At 55.1% G+C, this 21,483-nt stretch overlaps 1 protein-coding gene and 1 long non-coding RNA gene across 2 annotated transcripts in view; both read left to right on the top strand.

The window, feature by feature from the left end:
- Window positions 1-3,420: 3,420 nt before the first annotated feature.
- Window positions 3,421-9,607, top strand: LOC118902246. Its single transcript, XR_005021531.1, has 5 exons — window positions 3,421-3,662; window positions 4,477-4,885; window positions 5,253-5,414; window positions 8,494-8,656; window positions 9,451-9,607. It is a non-coding gene; the product is annotated as an uncharacterized LOC118902246 (long non-coding RNA).
- A 4,866-nt stretch (window positions 9,608-14,473) lies between these two features.
- NFAM1 (NFAT activating protein with ITAM motif 1) overlaps window positions 14,474-21,483 on the top strand; it is a 33,529-nt gene continuing 26,519 nt past the window's right edge. The window contains exon 1 of the mRNA XM_036867484.1: window positions 14,474-14,579. Within this exon, the coding sequence (XP_036723379.1) occupies window positions 14,474-14,579 (106 nt within the window). The remainder of the gene's footprint in view (window positions 14,580-21,483) is intronic.

Below are 21,483 nucleotides of genomic sequence, written 5' to 3'. Positions count from 1 at the left end.
TGGTCACACGAAAACCCAGACATGAATGCTTATAGCAATTTTATTCATAATCACTGAAATCGGGGAAGAGCCCGCATCCTTCACCTGGAGGGACCAGCCACTGCGGTCATCCACACCCGAGCACACTCGGCGGGAACCCCCCGCGATACGGGGGAAGCCACGCAACAGCTTGGACGGACCTCTGAAGCGTATGTCCAGTGAAAGAATCCAGACGCGATAGGCCACGTGCTTGCGATTCCACGTCTATGAACCTCTTTTTGGAAAAGACAAAAGGAGAACAGGCCAGTGGTTGCTGGAGTCTGACCAGTACAGCTGGGGTCTGACCACAAAGGGGCTGCAAGAGGGAATTTGGGAGGTGATGGACTGTTTTTTTTTTTAATTATCTATTTATTTTGGCTGCACGGGGTCTTAGCCGCGGCACGCGGTATCTTCGTTGCGGTGTGCGGGATCCTTTTTTTTAGTCGCGGCAGGCGGGCGCCTTAGTTGCGGCATGCATGCGGGATCTAGCTCCCTAACCAGGGATCGAACTCCGGCCCCCTGCATTGGGAACGCGGAGTCTCACCCACTGGGCCACCAGGGAAGTCCCTGGAATGTTCTTTATATTGACTATGGTAGTGGTTACACGACTGTACGCACTTGTCAAAACCCAGAGAATTATATACGCAAGAGAGTGAATTTTACTGTATGTAAACTTAAAAATAAATCTTTCTAAAAGTTAAAAAAACCCCACAAACCTTCATTGTTTCCAAATAAAGGAAGAAGAAAGTTGTGATACATCCACATTTAGGGATTTTAAAACAAACCCAATCTCATCATTTTGGAGCCTTTTATCAGAGAGGGGGAGGAACAAGTATTCAACAAGCACCTTACTAAGATTTGGTGAGTAGCCAGGCACGTGCTAGGACCTCGTGTGTATTTTCTTGTTTAATTCTAACAAAATTGGGAGGGCAGGATTATTATCCCCACTTTACAGATGAATAAACTGAGGCTCAGAGAAGTGAATTACGTTCAAGTCAAAAGGAAGATGGAACAGGGATTTGAACCCAGGTCTGTAGACTCCAAAGGGTATCATGGGATAACAGGTAAATGTGCTTTTCTATTTTCCAGACTTTTCATAGGTTATGTGGCTTTACAATAAAAGGTTACCTACTTCTCTCTTACTACTCCTTGTTGTAAAAGGGTTGCTCCCAAGTGGATTCAGAGGTGTTTAAAATCCCTTACCTGCCTCTTCTTCAGGATAGTCATCATCCTTCCTAATGATCCCTGCTTGGTTTCTTTATTCGGTGTATTCGTTTCCTGAGGCTGCTGTGACAAAGTACCACGAACTGAGTGGCTTCAGACAACAGACATTTGTTTTCCCACAGTTCTGGAGGTTAGTGCTCCAAAGTCGAGATGTCGGCGGGGTCACGCTCCTGCTGAGGGTTCCGGGGGAGAATCCTTCCTTTCCTCTCCCAGCTTCTGGTGGCCCCCAGCATCCCTTGGCTTGTAACTACATCACCCCAGTCTCTGCCTCCATCTTCGTGTGGACTTCCTTCCTGTGTCTCTGTGTGTCCCCTCCTCTTCTTACAAGGACACCAGCCATTGGATTTAGGGCCGACCCTAAATCCAAGATGATTTGATCTCGAGATGAAAGGAACTAATTATATCTGCAAAGACCCTATTTCCAAATAAAGTCACAATCACAGGGGGTTAGTCTTTGAACATATCTTTTGGGGAACACAGTTCGACCGACTACATTCAGTAAGACTGTCTCAGAGAGGGCAGAGGGAAGCTGGAGCCCCGGTGCTCGCTGGTGGCCCTGTAGCCTTCTCTGTCCTCTGCTGTCACTCCCAGACCTCGGGCTGGGGCTGCGCCTCACTCTCCCCATCTCCTCTGTCCGGCAGGCGGGGGGAGGGCAGCTAGTGTTGCCACTTAGCAGCAGAAAATCACAAAGTCACCATTCCTAATAAACCCCATTGCTTCTCCCTCCTTCCTTCTCCCAGCAATTTCCCCAGTGGTGTCTGTGGCGAAACAAGGCGACGGGGAGAAATGGGGGGGAAGGGAGTATGGATTAGAAAAAAGCCTGACGAAAACATATCCTTTTATGATGGGGGCGGTTCTGCCAGTTTTTGCTGGGCCAACATCCTCCCCTGCTCCCCCTGCCGCCCCACCCCACCCTAGGAACAGCCTTGATTGTCCTGTGGGGACTCCTGCCCTCTCCAGGTCATTTAATCGGGCAGGGCTGTCCCCACCCGCAGCTGGCTTCTTTCAGTTTCCTGCCCTCTGCCTCTTCCCCCAGGGCCAGTCCCCACAACCCCACCCCGGGCAGAGAAGATCAGCAGATCTTTGCTTTTCTGCAGCCTTGCCTGGCCCTCCCTCCTGATTTAGCTGACCGGCCAGGCGCAGGCTGGAGCTGCCCACACGGGCCTGCCCACCAGCCCGAAGCAAGACGCATTCAGGTGAAAAGGGTGAGGATGGCCCTACTGCAGTAAAAACCAACAAGCCCAGTTCCCTGGCTGTGTGTGGCTCTGTGCTTTATTTGTTTGCAGGTCAGAAGCGTGAGGAAGGTTGCAGGTGAGCCTGAGGGTGTAGACCCCTTTGGGGGAGAGGGACTGAGGGGTGGGAGGGCGGGGGTGATGAGCTTTGTCTTTATAGATCTTTGATTATTACACTTTCTGAGCTCTGATTTCACTCTGTCCCCCAGCATCCCCACTGGGTCCTTGTTTCTGCCCTGCTCTGTTCTCCCTCCTTCCTCACCCTTGGGATTTCAGAGCTTCCATCCTGAGCCCTGGTCCAAGGTCCACTGCCACCACCCACAACCCTGCCTGCCAGGCCCCTGGCTCCCTGCCCTGACGCCCGCAGCTCCCAATCAGGGTACCCCTGGCCTTTCTGTTGCTGGATCGACCTATGAGCATCCTTCACAGTAACTCGTGAACTTGCCACAGCTTCTCCGATGCCTGGCTCCCTTCTCTGAAAACTTGGGGAGCTGCTACCTTACAGGGGTCTGTGCACAAGGGAAAAAAATGGTTGAAAAAATGCTTTGTAAAACTGGGATTTGCTGTCAAATGAGAAAGCTTATTACTAAAGATGTGAGATGCAGAACACTTAACCAGCACTGAAACAATCTTTTTTTTTTTTTTTTTTTTTTTTTTGTAAGGCTGAGCAGAGGGGCCATGGAATCCAGGATGTCAGGACAGAGATGCCAACTTGTTCTATGCTACCCCAACGCCCCTCCCACCCCACCCCTCCCATCTGACGGGGGGGGGGCGGGACAGAGGATCCCCACCCAGTGAGGTTCACCGCCTCTCTGACCCTCTGCTAAGAGCATTCAGCTGACCCTCTGTCCCTCACGGTGGTCCTGGCAAAGGGGAGAGAGCCAGGGGCTGTGGGGGCCATGGCGGGGGCCCGTGAGGGATGAAGGGGCTGTCAGAGAGCAGGGCATCCATCCAGTATCAGCTTTGGGGCTTCATCAATATCTTGCCAGGGTTGCAACACGTACAGTTCTGCAAGATTCAGAATAGCCTCAAATCACCACATTTTCGGAAAACGGATTGAAAAGCTGATCAAACAGGACGTTTGATGCCAGGATGAAAGGGGAGCTGGGTCCTGCACGATCGAGTTGGAGGCAAAGTGCGGGCTGGAGTTCTCTACAGCTGGAGGAGGAGCCGTCAGTCATCCATCAGGTCTGAAAGGAAAGGGAAACGAGGCCGGAGCCTTGCTGCTGAGGTGGCCGGGTGGGCTGGTCAGAGCGCCCCAGTGTGGAGGGGCAGGCCCAGGCCAGGGCGGGAGGCTGGCGCCCCGCCTGCTGGTAAACCACAGCCTAGCGGGAACTGGTTCAGAATCCTGATCAGAGATGTCACCCCTTCTCTATGCCTGGGGAGACGAGGAGCTCCCAGAACCGGGGCTCCTGGGCCCCCCTGCAGAGCCCCAGACGGAAGGACCCCCGAACAGAAGTGAACAGCCCCACGCACATCCACGGGCTCTCACACTCACAGGCATTCCCTCTCCTTGCGGCTGTTTTCTTCTCCTCATCGGCCTCACGGAGGAGGAAGGGGAGGCTCAGGTCGGACCCTCATGACTTGCCCAAGTTCCCACAGGTAGGAGGAGGCCGGGCCGGGCCTTGCACCCAGATCTCCTGCCTCCAAGTCCAGACTCAGTTTCCTATAAGGCAGAGAGGCCACCCCTACCTGCAAGGGTTATTTCCAAGGCTGCGCCTTTTGAGAGAGACGGAAAACTAGCGGGAGTTTGGCTGCCGCATCCTCTTTGGGGCACTTTCTCTGGAACAGCCAAGGGGTGGCTTGGCTCCGCCTGGATGTACCTGCTCAGTCAGTGCCATTCAGTAAAAACACAGGCTTTGTTTCGGCCACTGAATCGCAATATGCAATTGCATTGCGTTCACATGACCATAGGTTTCTGTAAGGTTTGCAGATGTGAGACGTTTTAACCTCAGTTAGTTAAACCTCTTTCCCCTCGATTCCCTTCCCTTCTCTCTTCCAGGTGGCTGGTGCTGGACTGGCCCTGGGTTATGTGGCTCCCAGTTTCCTCCACGTGGAGGCCAGTTCTTGGGCTGTTGAGGGTCCAGATGGCTTCCAGGAATTCTCCCACCGATGAATGAAGAAGAGGGCATCCGATGAACACGATGGAATAAGGTTTAAATTTCCTGGTGATTTGACATGAAATATTGACATCAGTGAACATAACACATAACTCAAAATAGGTCCCTGCAGAGAGGACATCACAACGACACTGGGTATCGAGGGTCGTCCATCCAAGGAGCAGGATGGTCCCCGTGTGAGGAAACTGGACATGCCCTGAATTCTTCCTGCTCATCTATGAAGGAAACTTGGTCGAAGTTTATATTCTCTCGATAGAATATGACGTTCCAGAATCCTTGTCCAACAAAGAGGTGATCAGTGTACAAAATCACAGGGAATGCCTTATAGAGGTGGTCGGGCAGTTAATACAGAATATTTTATGTTACTGAGTTGCTTGATGTTTATGGTTTTGTCAGCCTTTTAGAACTTGTAACTTGTGAGTTCTGTTCTCACAAGAAGGGGAAGTTAATATTCACAGTCATACCTAAAATAAGCTTTGCAGTTGTAGGGATTTTTTTCCAGTGAAAAATCCCCTTGAAACTGTAAGCCTCAGACCCCAGTTTCCTCTGTGCTGAGAGCAGGCGGTTTACAGAGAAGAGAGGGGCTTGGTCCTACCACTGCCTCGCTCTGGATCCTGGCTGGCTGGGCTCCCCAGCTCGGTTCTTTCTCTGTCAACAGGGGGATCGTGTCCCTCCTGGGGGGCTGTGACATCACGTGTGTAAAGTGCCTGCAGGCCTCCTGCGTCCGTAACAGATGCCAGTTCTTAGCTCCTTCCCTCCGCCTTTTCCTGGTCACATCACAAAGATGGTTTCAGTTCCTCCCATGGGCCCCGCTAAGTGGGTGAGTATTATCTTTGCCTTTGCTCTGAACTTCCGCATGGAGAGTGGATCCCAAGAGCCTGAGAAAGCCTTTTTCTAAATCAAAATGACCTGTGAACCATCTCAGCCAATGATGCGAGGGGTTGGGATCAGAGTTTCGAGACAAGGAGGGGGTCTTCTGAGACAGTGCCTCTCCCTTCGGGCCGCCCTGATGGGCCTCTTCAGGGAAGGGCAGGCTTTGCCACGTGAGAGGCAGACGTTAGTCAACATCATGAGTTACTTCAAAAGAGGACCCACGTGGGGGGGTGGCTTCTGGGGCATAGAGGGGGCACAGCAGAGGGTCGACCAGCAGCTCAGGGGAAACAGGGACCCAGAAGGAGGTAGGGGATTCTCAGGAGGCATCTGTCCAGAATGTGGGCGGGGCCATGGTCCCATTGACCTCAGTCCTGGTCAGACCCCAGCTGGGCACCAGGGAGATGCAGGCTGGAGGAGCCCTCTATGGGGAAGGGTCTGGAAGCTGGGTGGGGGGAATGAACAGGACCAGGGATGTCCTGTCCTGAAGAGGGGGAGGCAGGGGACCATATCCCCCTGTCCTCACCTGTGAGAAGGAAAGAGACCTGCTCGGGAAATGGAAGAAGAAGGACCTGGAGGTGAAAACTCCAAGGGAAAGGGCTTCCCTGGTGGCGCAGTGGTTAAGAATCTGCCTGCCAGTGCAGGGGACATGGGTTTGAGCCCTGGTCTGGGAAGATCCCACATGCCGCGGAGCAACTAAACCCATGCGCCACAACTACTGAGCCTGCGCTCTAGAGCCCATGAGCCACAGCTACTGAGCCTGCATGCTGCAACTACTGAAGCTGGCGCGCCTAGAGCCCGTGCTCCACAACAAGAGAAGCCACCGCAATGAGAAGCCCGTGCACTGCAACGAAGAGTAGCCCCTGCTCGCCGCAACTAGAGAAAGCCCGTGCGCAGCAACGAAGACCCGACGCAGCCAAAAATAAATAGATTAAAAAAAAAAAAAAAAGGAGGACTTGTATCCTTCTTAAAAAAAAAAAAACTCCAAGGGAAAGACTTTTCATCCAGGGCAGGGGCGGCTCCGTGAGCCTGAGAGCCTCTCGTCATGGGCGGAACACAAGCAGAGGGAGGGGTGGGGAGGGGAGGGAGCAAAGCCACAAGGGCTCCAGGGAGAGGTGGCAGGAGCCCCAGGCCGCCTGCAGACCCCAGGAAGCCCACTGAGCCCATCCCCCCTCATCTCCTCCTCCCCCAATATGTTCCCCAAACAGCCAAGGCCTCCTGCCACCCTTCCCACCTGACCCCAAGCTCAGCTGTCCCCTCAGCTGCCCGGACCCCAGGACCATTTGTTAGTCTCCTCCCCTCCCCCTCTGGGGGGGAGGGGGCAGGATGGTGTCAGAGGGGACCCTTGCCTGGGTCCAGGCCCTGGGCCGGGTGACAAAGGGCCTCCTGCCTACTCTGAGGTCAGCTGCATCTGGCAAGGAGCCCAGCCCCGGTCCCATGGGCAGCTCAGGGATGGCCACGGCCTGCGCATGGCTCATCTTCCAGAAGGTGGTGACACAAAGATCAGCAGATAGATTCAGGGAGGGAAGAAAGGAAAAGAAATGGCCAGCAGGGCGCGGGGATGCGGTGACTCAGGCCCGGGCTCCCAGCCAGGCTGGGCCGCTGCTTAGGAATACTTTCACCCAAGTCCAATGAAAGAAGCCTGAAAGTACTTTCCTTTGGGCTCCGTGGGGGTGGGGGAATTTCCTGGGGAGGAGGTTTCCGGGTGAGTGAAATCTTTGGGCTCTCAGGCTGCTGCCCATCTGCTGTGACCTGGTGGAAATTTCACGGCGCAGCATCCAAAGGTCTAGACTCAGCTGACTTTTTCCCTTCCTTTTTCTACCTGGACGAAGGGCAGACTGTGGTCTTCTCGATCAGCACGCCCCATGAAGATTTCTGGTCCTAAAAAGCCCACAGCCTCTCCTCAGTGTTGCAGGCGGTTTTGTAAAGAACGGGATTTTCACTCCAGTGAACGCAGGAAATCTCTTTACTTCCAAATGAGCTGTCTTCTGGAGAAAGTCTTTCCACTCAGAAACCGTGTCATAAATGATGCCGGGCTTCCAGGAACAGCCAGGAATCTGCTTAACTCAGAGTGTGGCTGAAAATCTGTACATGTGAAATGAAAACAGTAGGAATCTGTACTAGTTGCAATACCAGTAATTTTTTAATAGAAAAATAAATGGTTTTATTCATCTGACTGTTGACACTGGACAGAGAAGGTAACTTCATCAGAGGATGGGGGAGAAGGGAGTCCGTCCCAGTCTGGCTCCCCTGGACCCCTCTCCTGTCTCAGCTTCTTAGCCTGGACCTGACGTCCCAGCCCCTCCTGCCAGCCCTCTCTCTTCTACTCCTGGAGCATCTTACCAAGACTCTGTGAATGCTGTGGCCTTGGTTTCCATGGCAGGCTCAGCCTGATCTGGGCTTGTGTCCCCTTCACACTGGGTTCCCACTGGGTTGTGACTTAGATGTGTGGGTGTCAAGCTCTGTCCTAGATGGAAGGTGCCCAGGACAGGGCCTGGCCCAGAGCAGCGCCCTGGAGATGTTTGCTGAATGAATGAATGAGCGAACCAAAGTTCCTTGTGGGTCATTGGAGGGACTTCTGGACTCCTGTAGGAACTAGAGGTGGTGGCCCGGGTTCTTTGCTGTCTGTGGACCTAAGGCCTTCTGATCTTGAGCTAGGTCTCCCCAGGCAGAGGGTATGAGGGAGTGGGCCTAGACACAGTTTGATGGGAAGAGAAGTGAGAGGAAAGGTACCTCTGGGCAGGGTGGAGAGGGGAGAGCAGAGCTTTCCTGAGGGGTCAGCTGGTGGGAGAGTTCCCTGCTGCTGCCCAGCCCCCTGCACCCTGCTTTGAAACCTACCAGGGGCCAGCTCGAGGACTCCAGGCTGCCTGGAAGGCCTCCCCTCCTGTTCCCACTCCCCACCCTTCCCGCGTGTCTCCCTGCTGCCCCCAGACCCGTCCCCCAGGCAGAGTTCCTCATCCATAACCGCACACCTTTGGGGGCTACACCTGCCTCATCTCCTGATGCTGGACCCTTGTTGTTCTCTGCAGAACCTGCTCCCGTCCGAGCCGCCGGCCCACCTCTTGTAAAGAGACCTACTCGAGAGAGGCTCAAAGGCTTAAGGCAAAACAGCTACTTTCAACCAACATCTCATTCTTTGCCAAGCACTCTCACCTCTGTTACCACAACTGTTCTTCATCCAATCCGTGCAAGGTGGGTATTTTACCCCCATACTGTAGGTGAGGAAACTGCCCCCACTGGCTTAGGAGGTAAGGTTGGGATGCAAATGGAGGGAGCTTGTTCCAGTTCCACCACACTGGCCTTCCAAGGGGGGAGGGAGAAGGGAGGGAGGACAAGTGGAGGAGAAGGGGGGAGAAGGAAGGAAGGAGGGACGACCCAGCCTCTTTGAAGGGCTCCTCCTGGCCAGTGGCCCCTTCAGAGCAGGCCCCCTGGAGAGCTGCCCATCACCCTGCCCACAGCCCCTTGGAAATCTGCCTTGGGAAGCACTTCGGGCAGTTTCTCAAGTGTGAGAACCAGCATCTGTTAAAACACAGGTCCTCTGGCCTCCCAAAGCCTTGTGGAGCTGGATCGCTGGGGTGGGACCAGGAATCTTCGTAACGAGTGGCTGCCACACACCCCCCTCTGCCCACAGGGAACTGAGGCCCTCTGTCCCAAAGAACCATAAAACTGTGTGAGGTGACAATGCATGAATTAGCCTCAGGGGAAGCTAATTGCTTCCTTAATTGGCTGAACTCTCTATGGGGAGCCCTGCCAGGAAAGTCCCCGGTTGTCCCTGCAAAGCCATGGACTGGTTTTCCTGGCGCCCAATAACTGGCTCCTATGAAGCTTTCCCAAGAGGAATTTCTAAGGTGTTCCCAGCCAAAGCAGCTGTTAGGACAGAGTGGGGCGGGCTCTGAAGGAGGCTCCTGTGGGTGCCCAGGAAAGGCATCAGGGAGGCAGGCGGGCTGGGGCCCTACAGCCGCATGCCCTGACCTCTGTTCCCACAGGCCCCCAGCACATGCCTGGTCCTGCCTGCCCTGTCCACCCCCTGCCCCCTGCGACTTTATCATGTGGCCTCTCAAGTCCTGCTCTGACCTTGCTGAGTAGTGGCCTCTGGGCAGCCCAAGACCCCAGAGAGGGAAGAAGCGACCTGGAGAGGAAGACGTCACAGGTGAGAGCCACATGTGCCACCAGGTGGCGCCATCAGCACAGGACAACCCAGGGGCTGTCCTCGTGGCTGGAGGGGGTGGCAGCTTGAGTACGGGACCTTCAAGCTCTGGTCCCCGCCGCCCAAGGACCTCCAGTGATTAGCCTCCTGGTCGGTGCTTGTCTCTCCTGGGGACACAGTTGTACCAAGAGCCTAAACCTAACAAGGCCTTGGCACGTGGTGAACATGGAATAAAGGTTGAAAAACGATGCCACCTTTGTTTTTCAGATCTTCAGGATTATTTTCAGTGTGGCAGGAGCTGGGGAGGGGGCACTAGCTCCTTGCTGCCTCCCCCACAACAGAGTTAGCAAGGAAAGTCTTATCTAACTCTGGGTATATGTCCAGTAGGAAAACCCTGCACTCTGGTCCCCTCTGTGACCCCCAAGCAGGCCACTTACTCTATTTTTCTCCATCACTAAATGAGGGTTGTAATACTAGCCCCCCCGGGAGAATCAAATGAATTGCAGGAGAGCATAGTGATTAAAAGCGCAGCCGAGGAGCTCAAGTCCTTGTTCCACTGCTTACCGGTTGTGTGGCCTTAGGTTACGTGGCTTACAGTCTCTGAACTTCAGTTTCCTCATCTGTAAAATAGGGGCAATAATAACACCTACTCACATGAGGTTTCTATGAGGACTGAAGTATTCAATACATGTAAAGCCTTTAGAATGGTGTCTGGCATGAAACAAATATTTCATAAACAGGCCAAAATCGGAGCAGCTTGAACTGCGAAGGGACTTTGGAGATGGGCCAGGTCAGCATTCCAGGCCAGGCAGGCATCTTCCAGCAGCGCGCAGGGTGGGTGGTTTGCACAGCTACAGTAACAGAGAGCTCATTCCCTCCCGAGAAAGTTCACAATTAGATGGGTCTCGTTCGACTGAGTTATAGCCAGTCCTCAGGCCCCCTGGGCTTGGTGGTCAGGTCCACTCTCAGAGTGAGGTCAGCGGTTGGGGGGGGGTGTCCGTCAGCACCACCCATCTGCAGGCTGCTACATGGTGCAGAAAAGGGGCCTCCAAGGCGAACATGAGTATCGCTAGGAGAGGAGGGAGGCTGCCCTCCACACCGCTGTCTCCAGTGCGGGGGTGCTTGAGGGAGAGGATGGAAGGAAACAAGGAGCCGACCCAGCTGCCTCTGGTACCCCAGGCAGTGGGGACGTGGAGGCCCGACAGAGGGGACATTCTCCATCTCGACCACCAGGCCAGTTGAGAGGGCGTTCTCAGGGGGCCCCTCCAACTGGTGGGCTCCTCCTGGTGCCGGCGTCTATACGGAGGAAGTGACTTCCTGCAGGTGGGAAAGGGAGGAGAGTGGTCCCCTCCGGCTTCCCGTGCACCCGCTGCCCACAGTGCAGCCTGGGGAGGAAACGCAGAGAAGACACGGCAGATCCTGAGCATCGGAGCCAAACGTGGCTCCAGGGGCCTCACCTCACTTGCTCACTCACTTGGGGCAGTTGGAAATCCTGTCTGGGGGTTCTGTTTTCCTCCCTAGACAGGGAGCACCATAAGGGCAAAACTATGATTTATGTTTTGTACTACCACTGCCTGGCATACAGTAGGCACTTAATATGTGTGTGGAGGCCAGCAATTGTGGTCCAGTTTGGAAAGCTTTAGTCTTTGTGTGGACAAGGCGCCTTAGGACTGCAGGGGATGTGTGTGCTCCCCCATTTCCTCTTGCTTCACAGCTGCCACCTCCTCCATGAAGTCCTCCTGGGTAGCCCCTCCTCCCTCCACCTCAAGTAGTTCACTTCTTCCCCTGCCTTCCTCTTTGCTCTGTACACACTTCTGCCATTGAGGCGGGCTGGAGCAGTGGTTAGGAGCAGAGGCTGGGGTCATCCTCATAGTCATTTCCCCTGGACACATTTCTTAGCTGTGTGACCTTGAGCAAATTTTATTTTAACCTCCTTGTGCCTCAGTGTCCTTATCCGTAAAATGGTAGTGATGATAGTACCTGCCTCGTAGAATTGCAGTGAGGATTAAATTGCTGTGTAGATTAAAATCATTTTGGATGGTGTATGGCATTGAGTAACTGCTCTGAACTGCCATGTGATTGTATAATTGTGCTGATTATAGTTCTCCCCCTGCCCGGAGACATGGGCTCCTCGAAGCTGGGGTCTTTCACTTCTGCATCCTTCTGTTGAGGCCAGTGCCTGGTGAAGAACAGGTGCTCAGCAAAATGATGGAAAAAGAGGTGGATGGATGGATGGCTGGACAGGCAGACAGATGCCTGGACAGGAGCAGGAGCTGAGCGCGCCGGCCCCGGGGCCCTCGCCTGCAGACTCAGCTGCGGAGGCCTGGCCCAAAGGCCGCGAAGCTCCTGGCTGCCCACCGGAGATGCCGACAGAGCCTCATGTCCTCTGCTCTTCCTTTCACCCACGTATTCGAAGCTCCCACCAAGGGCAGGGAGAGGAGAAGCCTGGGGACCGAAGTCCAGCAAGTTCATTGCTCAGTGGCCACTTCAGTGAGAGGAGGTGGAGAGTCCTGAAGAAAATGAGGTTTCTGAATGTGCTGTGGTTTCTCTTCCATCACCCTTGTTCCTGAGGCCCAGACAGTACAGCCTGGGCCCGCTGGCTCCCCACCCAAGGTCCATGCCTGCCTCTCCCCAGGAGACTGGGTGGCTTCAGAGCATCTAGGAAACTCAACAATGACCCAAGACCCCCAGCCACTTCTTTTCAAGTCACATCTGCCGGGGGAGGGCATGGCCCTCCTCCCGCCCCACCCTGGAGTCCAGCCATCCCACGGGGGCCTGAAGGGAGCCTACTATGTGCCAGGCTCGATGTTAGGCACCTACCTTCAGAGCAAGCCTGGGAGGGAGGCACTTTACCCCCGTCTTATGCTCATTCATCCATCATTCATGCACCAGTATTTATCGAGCACATACTAGGTGCCGGCACCGTGCTAGGCTCAGGGTGGGGTCAGAGGTAAAGAAGACAAACAGGAGGCCCCAGGCAGGCAAGAGGCCGTGGGCTGGACTTGGGCTCAGAGGTGGCAAAGCTCCTGGGGCTCCGAGCGTGCAGATCCAGAGGTGGGCTGCGCCGTTAGGGGGCCCAGGGCCTTGTGTTGGTGGCCGGGGGAAGGTAGAGCAGCCCCGGAGTGGACAGGCAAGTGTGGAGGCAGAGCCCGGGTCCGTGTTCCGAGGCTGCCTGGCGCTCGGCCGCCTCCCGATGCCGAGTCATAAAGAGACCCCAGAGGCACAGACTGATGCCTTTATAGTGCTCCCTCCGTGCGTGGAGGCATTAACATGACGTCTATCACCATGGCATCGAGGTGCTTAGACAACCTGCTCCCCCCAGGAGCTCGGAAACAGCGTGAAGCAGATTATCTGTGTCTCACCGTGACATATGCTATCATGTATCACTGTGATGGATCAACAGTCAATACCACTGGGGTCCCCGCCGCCCCCCAGCCGGTAGGAAATGTCTGGTGTTCATACGTCTTCCTCACCTGGTGGGCGGGCCCTGCTGCTCGCCATCCTCCTGGCACTCCTGGAGTTGGCGGGAAACGGCTTCTGGTTTTCATTGTTTGTGTGCTAAGTGGCTGAGGAGAAAGCACTCAGACGAAGGGCGGAAACTGGACCCCGTCCTGCCATCCCTGGGGCTGCGTCAGGCGTGGGGAGAGACGTTCCGGCTTCACACAGCTGGGCACTGAATGCCGGCCCCAGGTACCCACCCTGATCTCGGCAAGTTGCTTTGCCTCTCGGGGGCATAGTTTGTCAAATTGGGATAAAAACCTTTATCTTGAGGGTTGATGGGCACTCATGGGGAAAGGAGGGGACGTGCTCAGCTTGTGCTGAAACTCATCACCTTCAATTCAGCCAGCCTTCCTCCCGTGCCAGCTGACTCCTCCCCGCCACCCCAGACCCCTTCCCTCTGCCACTCTGGACACGCGGCAGACCTCTGTCCCCCCACGTTCGGCTCTGCCCGGTGCTGGGCTCCAGAAGGCCAGGCCGAGCGGCTCCCAGTCTGCGGGGGAAAGGGGCCCAGGCGGCAAAGAATTACCTGTGCTGGTGCCTGTGGAGGGGAGCACAGGGGCTGTTGTTCTGGCTGGATGGGGAAGAGAGTCACGTGTCTCCTGGTGGGGAAGGGGTGGCTCAAGTTCAGGGAAGCTGCAGGGAGGGACGACATCTCATTTGAGGTCGGTCAGAGGGGAGGCGTTGGCTGGGCCTCTGCAGGGGACCCAGGGTGGCCTTCGCTGGGCTAATGATGGGCTTTTTGGCCCCATGGAAGGCTGGGAACTTGTGGCGCCTGCCCTCCCCCTGACGGCCTGCCCCGTCCCATCCTCCCGACCGCTTCCACCCCCTGCTCCCACACCCAAAGCCCTACTCTTTGAGGAGCACCTCAATCCAACGGGCTCCTGGACTATTTCTGGGGGGAAGTTTCTGTGAATGGGGTTGGTTTTTTGTTTTTGTTTTAAAGAGTTTCAGACGTGAGCAGCTAAACCAGCCCTGGAAATCCCGTGGAAATCCTGTGCCCGCCTCTGTCACCAGTGTCTTCTGGACAGGCCACCAGCTGGAAAGGGGCCGAGGAGGGGAGAAGCCCACCCCTTCCGGGGGGATTGGGAGGCCTAGCCCCTCCCAGCTCTTCTCCTGGACAAGTGTGAGCCCCAGATCCTCACCTGGAGGCCGGCCACCCGGCCTGGGGCTGTTCCCACTACTTGAGTGGAAATTCTGGGGTTATTGAGAGGACAAGGGGGCCAACTGAGGCCTTGAGGAAGCGGAAGGGCGGGCGGCCAGGGAGGAGCTTCTTGGCTACGCGAAGGGGAACTGTGGTTGCCAGCAGGCTGTCCCCTCTTGTGAGCTAAAGAGGAAGGAGGGACACTGACCCGGAGGCCCCGATGGAGAGCGGGCCTCCTTGGTGGCGGGCCCCGGCGGGCCGCATCCCAGCCCCCCGGCTCCCGGGCTTGTTCCTGCTCTCCTGGACCCTGCAGCTCGCAGGCACAGGTGCGCCATCCTCCTCCTCTCACGCGCTCCTCGCTGGCTCGTGTTGCCCCGCGGCTAATTCCCGGGACCTGTCTCGGGGGATTTGCTGGTTGCGTTTGAACATTGCAGACTTCACAGGGGAAGCCTTCAGGGACCAGGAGATGTTTAGCTAAGGTCTCGCCAAGGTGGCTTTTGAAGAGGTGGGGGGGGGGGGCGGCAGGGGCAGCGTTCCCCACCCTCGCTGTTGGAGCAGCCTCCCTCCCAGCACGGCCTGACCTCCTGGCCCTTCAAAGAGGTGGGTGGGCGTTGCTGCGGCCTGGGGGCATCCAGTTGGGTGCGGGATCCCTGGGGAGGGACAGCCCACTCCCAAGGCAGCTTACAGTGGAGCCACCGCATGGGACCTGCGCAGGGGTGGCCCCTCTTAGCCGGGGGAGGAGGGAGACAGCTGCTGGCCATGGGAGCGCAGTGCCTGGGGCACAGAATTGCCGCCGTAGCCAGAAAGGGGGGCACCTCCCACGTCCTGAAATACAACCAGAGGCCACATCATTACTTTCCGGGGGCTGACACTGTGCCCCTTTCCTGGTCCCAGGTTCCCTCAGAAGCTGGGTGGCCTGGATCCAAGCCAGGCCCTGGGATGAGTGGCTTTGGGGCGAGTTCATCCAGGCCAGGGAACTCCCAGGAGCGTCCCTGGCCAGGGCTGCCCACCCCGGGGTCCCTGAGGCTCAGTCTCACCTGGGCAGTGCCGACCTTCTGGTAGCCCCAGGATTCCTCCCACCCCGCTGTGCAGGCTAGGTGCTTTCCTTCCCATTCACCTTGACTTTTATGAGCCTTCCAGGAGCTGCTCCCCACCTTTCTACTTCATCCTCTGCCTTTCGGTTATACCATAAACAATAACAGCTATTCTTATTATCATGAATTAGCCTCTTTGAGCACATAAGCTGGGCTTCACACGCGTACTCAGGCCCCCTCGAGGATCCCTTGGGGTGCTGTCCCCACTGGCACCACTTAGGAACCGGGAAATTGAGGCCCAGGGAGGCCAGGTAGCTTGCCCACGGCCTGGAGGGTAAGTAGAGGCCAGGTTCAGCCCCGAGCCAGGACCCTTGGCAGTGGGCTCTGGGGGTCCTCTTACCTTTCTTTGTAAAGAACATTCTTCACAGAAAAATCTACCCCCCTGGGGAGGCAAGACTTGACTGTGTGGTGCCTACTGCAGGCCTCGAGGCCCGGCCCCCTGTGAGGTCATCTCCTTTCATCTGGGCATCTCACACCCCCCCACTCACCCACCCATGGACAGATGCAAAGATGGCCTGAGGAAATGTGGCTTGTTGGTGACAATGTGTTGGAACTCCTACTTTTTCATTTTTAACTTAATTTCCCCCCAGTTCCCATCATTTCTCTTTGTGTGGTCCCTCCTCCCCAAAAGGGACCTGGCACATCCTAGTACCTGAGTGGAAGAGACTTTTCGGGGTGCTGCTGTGAAAAGCATTTCTGTAACTCTCTTGACTGCAAAGAAACAACAGATTTTTTTTCCCCCAGCATTGCAGCAAACGTTATACAAAAGAGAAAGTCTGCTCTTTCGCAAGAGGTGGAAACACCTTGTGGTCTCCTAGAAACTCTCTTAGTTTGGGGCAGCGCCTTGCAGCATGCGGGATCTGGGGCCTTAGTTCCTCGACCAGGGACCAAACCCATGCCCCCTGCATTGGGAGCATGGAGTCTTAACCACTGGGCCACCAGGGAAGTCCCTTCTAGAACCTCTTGGAGCAGCAGACAGCACCCCATTATTCCTGGTCCTTCCCCTCTGGGCGCCTGGCTCTGTCTCTCTGCTGTGCCACACCCCTTCCCCACCCTCTTCTCTCTGAGCTTTGAGGGTTTGGTGGAGGGAATCCTACCTCTCCCACGTCCCCCAAACCTCCCCTGACCTCACCCATCAGCCTGGTGCAAACAGCTCCACCAACTGCCAGCACCAAGACCCAGCCTGTGGCCTCAACTGTGTCCACCGGGGGCCTTGTGGAGCATTGTCCATGAAGCTTGGACTCAATGCACCGTTTCCCTGAACCGCCTGATGCAGCGTTGAGTGCAGGCCAGGGGCGTTCAGCCTGAGTTTGGGTCTGAGCTCTGCAACTCATCCTGGGCCCCTGGGCAGGTTCTTAATGTTGCTGTGCCGTGATGGCCTCATCTGTCAAGTGGGTGCGACAGTAGTGCTTGCTGGTGGCACATCCCCAGACTGAGGCTAGGGCATGTGGTTAGGGCTCAGAGAATGTCAACCACCTGCCAGCCTAGAGGAGCCAATCGAAATGCAAGATTCAGTTGGCTGGCTCTACATCTTGGGGAGCCCATGGGTTCCTTGGGGTCACTTCGACTTTTCCAGGGGTCTCCAGCACACCCTCGGATGGCATCTCAGGACCTCTGTTGCTCCCAACCCTCCTCCTCCTGCTCTCCTCTGGTCTCTTGAGCCCTCGGCAAATTCTACTTTTCTCAAAGGGTGTAGCAGCCACCTCTGGTCTCGTGGGCACCTGCTCTCCTCAGAGGTGAATCATCTGAGTCTGAGGCTCAGCTTTCCTGGGAGCAGCTGCACACCTGCTCTAGCCCTGCTTCCACCAGGCCTCAAGTCACCTCCAAGGGCTCTGAGGCCAGACAGACCATGTTCAAGTCCTGCCTTCTTATATTGACTGCTGTGTGACCTCAGGCAAGTTACTTAACCTTTCTGAGCCTCCGTGTCCTCAAAAAAGTTAGTCCTCTTTCTCTCCCTGGCCTTTCCAGAGCTCTGGGCTGTATTTATTTCTCAAATGTTCATTGAAGAGGACCAGTTCTAGGCACTGGGGGGAACCTGGTGGTGAACAAGCCACAGCCCCCACCCCAGGCCTGGTGGAGTCCGTGAGACTCACCCGCAGAACAAGACCCGAGGCCAGAGTACCGATGCAGGCTTGCCTCCCCGCCCCCTTTGTTGTCCACAGACGCTCAGGAGCCTGCTGCCTCCCTTCCCGCAGCTCTGGGCCTCTGTCAGGACTGGCCTCTGCTTCTCATCTTCGTCTAATCGCAATAAAGAGCTTTCAAGGCAGGCAGGCGAGAAGCACCTCTCTGCTGGAGGTGGGGCAGCGGGAGTGTTGGAAGGGGAGACAGGGAGGAGACAGAGCAGGTGGGTGGGTGGCAGGCGCAGCATGAATAAAGGCTGGGAGGCCAGAAGGCAGAGCCAGGGGGAGGGAATGGTGAGAGGTTCAGTTTGACTGTGGAGGGTCTCTTAGCAGAGCTGTGGGATACAACTCTCACTGGGATATGATTCCAGGTGGCTTATAAATGCTCGTCAGGGAGGGGTTCAGATGCCATTCCAGTTGGTCCTATTGTCATTGCTTTCTTTTTTAAAATTGTGAAATAGCATACATACACAATAAATACAATAAATAAAGAAACACAATAAATAAGTACAATAAATATTATAAAACAAAATCCTGTGTGTCTACCACCCAGGTCAAGAAAGAGAACATTCTAGTGCCCCAAAGCCTCTGGACACCCCCAAGACAACCCCTCTCCCCTCAGAGGCACCACGATCCTGAATTTGGGGCAATTGCTTCCTGGCATCTCTTTATACTTTTATCCTTTAGTTTGCGTCCCTAAGTAATATAGATTAGTCTGGCTCATTTTGTTTTTTTTTTAATTAATTAAATTTTTTTTTTTTTTTTTGTTTTGTTGGGTCTTCGTTTCTGTGCGAGGGCTTTCTCTAGTTGTGGCAAGCGGGGGCCACTCTTCATCGCGGTGCGCGGGCCTCTCACTATCGTGGCCTCTCTTGTTGCGGAGCACAGGCTCCAGACGCGCAGGCTCAGTAGTGGCGGTTCACGGGCCTAGTTGCTCCGCGGCATGTGGGATCTTCCCAGACCAGGGCTCGAACCCGTGTCCCCTGCATTAGCAGGCAGATTCTCAACCACTGTACCACCAGGGAAGCCCGTCTGGCTTGTTTTTGAACTTTGTATAATCAGAATGATACTGTGGGTGTTCTTTGTGACCTGCATCTTTCACTCAACATTATGTTTTTTTGTTTTGTTTTTTTAAATAATTTTATTTATTTATGTTAAATAATTAATTAATTTGGCTGCTCCAGGTCTTAGTTGCGACACGTGGATCTTCATTGCGGCGTGTGGGATCTTTAGTTGTGGCATGCGGACTTCCTAGTTGCGGCATGCGTGCAGGATCTAGTTCCCTGACCAGGGATCGAACCTGGGCCTTCTGCATTGGGAGTGTGGAGCCTTAGCCACTGGACCACCAGTGAAGTCCCTCAACATTATGTTTTTTAAGATATATCCAGTTGACGGTCTATGCCATTTTATGAACCCTATGCCATTATATTATGAAAAATAATACAGACACAGAAAAGTACAATACCTATTAAATAAATAGTCCTGTGTGTCTACCACCCAGCTCAAGAAAGAGAACATTCTAGTGTCCCAAAGCCCCTGTACCCCTCAACCTGCACAAGATACCCCCTCTCTTGAGCATCTGTGGATTTTAGTATCCATGATGGGTCCTGGAACCAATCCCCCGTGGATACCGAGTGATGACGGTATCCCCTTTTCCGTGTCCATAAGTAAAGTTTTATTGGAACAGAGCCATGCGTAGCCATTCACGGCTCATCTATGGCTGCTTTTGCCCCACAGCAGCAGAGTTGAGTAGCTGTGATAGAGACCATATGGCTCGCAAAGTGTAAAGTATTTAGTACTTGGCCCTTTACAGAACATGTTTGTCAACCCCTGCTGTGGAGCGTCCCATTGAATGAATATACTGCGATCTATTTAGTTATGATTGACGTCCCAGGTGTTCCTGTCTGTGGCTGTGAATGCTCATGTGTGGTCTCCAGGCACACGTGTATTCGGTGCCTCCAGGGGCTATATTCCCATTAAGGCTGCTTCTCTCTGCGCTGTCCGCCTCCCTGTATGGACTGAGCTTCGAGAGGGCAGAACACGTGTGGACTTACTTGGCTTCGAGTCCTTGACTCCCAGCATGGCGCCTGGCGCCCAGAGGATGCCCAGGAAATACTAACAGTAACAGGATGAATTCAACTCGCAGCCAGACAAGCCCTGGAGTTCTGAGCAGGGTGGAGGTGTGATGCCACCCGGAGAGGAGTGACAAAACCCTCCTGATTCGTGAATGAGGGAGTGGATGTCGGGGTGCTGGGTAAACATAAGCCGGGAAACAGTATTTGACCCTACACCTGATTGCTTGCTTGTTAAGGATCTAGGTGGGGCCTCACGGTAGTGGGAGTACGGGTGTCAGGCACTGGGGTGGGGGCCAAAGCCAGAGGAAGGGAAGGGGGCGATTGAAATGAGCCTGGAGAGGTGGAGGGAGAGGGAGTAGATGTGATATTGGCAGGTGCAGCACCTGGCTTCCTGGCAAGGACAGTGTGACCTACGTGGGTTTGAGTCCTGGAAGACTTTGGCCAAGTCACCTGACCACTCTGAGCTCCTATTTCCCTGTCATGGCACTCAGTACCCTCCTATGCAGGCCTCTTGCCAGTGACAAGAGGAGGGCACATCCAGGACCACCGATGGCCCCAGGGCTGGCACCTGGGACCCCTCAGGGAAGGTTCGTGGGTCTCCATTGTGGGGACAGGCTGCCTGGAGGAGGGGGTGGGCCTGGTGAGTATCTTCTCCCCCGTCAACACACACAGCCACCCCAAGCCTGCGTGGGCTGTGGTGGAGACAGGGTAGGGCCAGAGCTGGGGCCCTCTTGAGGCTCTAGGCCTGGTCCCTGCTTGCTGCTCATGGGCAGGTTGTGGGGTAGGGGTGGGGGCGGGAAGGAGGCACCAAGTGGGTGCGACCCAAGCTCAAGTGCAGGTTTGGCCTCCTCCCATCAGGCAGCCCATCCTCAGACAGTCAGGCGAGGCACTTGCTACAGCGTTGGTCATAGGGTCCAAGGGTACGTTTCCGAAGGCAAGTTCATACTTGGCAACACATACCAAAATTTAAAACATGCATACCCTTTAAATCAGAACCTCCCCTTCTCAGACCTGTCCTAAGGAGCTAGGGGCCCAGGAGAGAGTGTGTATATATAAGGATGATCACCCCTGGGTCCATGGAGCACAGCTGCAGACAACCTCATTGCCATCAGCTGGTTCTTGCTGCAGAGAATTTCGATAGAACCCTCCCCCTCCCCCCCCACCCCGGCCCTGGGCTACCCTTTCCTCCCAGGTTCCTGCCCCCCTTCGCCACACCCCACTTCGAGCCATGCTGATGACTGTCTGCCCCTGAGCTTTTGCTCCTGCTCTTCCCTTGGTCTGGAAGGTGTCCTCTCACTTGCCCACCTGGTGACTCCAACCTGTTGGTCAAGGTCAAACTCTGGTACTTTCTTACTTTCTCTGTGGTGCCCTTTCTGGTCAACTCTCCCAGTCCCTGACAAACCAGCCTTGCTCCCCAGGGTGTTCACCTGTGGTTCTGAATGTGCAGGAGCTCAGAGGTGTGGTGCATGACTGAGCTTACCGGGGGCAGGTGAGGGTACAGACAGCCAAGGAACAAGTACCCAACCTTAGGAGGTGGCTGTGTAAGAAAGAGAGAAGGGGAAGGCTGGAGAGGAAGGGGTCTATGGGGCCAGGGTCAAGGCCAGAAAGAACAGGAGCCACAGCTTAGCCGCCAGGGTCTTTGCTGACCTCCTGGGTGGAAAGCATCAGATGTTGGAAGGGGAGGGGGTGGGACAAGAGGGAAGGACCAGGCTGGCAGACTGGAGGATGTGGAAGGGGTGGGAGAGGAAGATGGAGGGCAGTTGAGTGATTTTGTGCCCGGAGGGTATAGGATCTTCGGGGAGGGGGAGATTTAAGAGAAGTCAGGATAAAAGTGTGATCTGGCGGAGGCATCCGCAGGAAGGAGTTAGTGTGTTGTCAGCCAGAAGCATTTATATTTTAAAAGGAGGCTGGAGGTGGGGGACGCCGAATCCCACAGAACGAGTC

This window comes from Balaenoptera musculus, chromosome 10 (genome assembly GCF_009873245.2).
Source record: "Balaenoptera musculus isolate JJ_BM4_2016_0621 chromosome 10, mBalMus1.pri.v3, whole genome shotgun sequence".
NCBI classification, from domain to species: Eukaryota; Metazoa; Chordata; class Mammalia; order Artiodactyla; family Balaenopteridae; genus Balaenoptera; species Balaenoptera musculus.
This window is presented reverse-complemented; position numbering and strand designations above follow the sequence as displayed.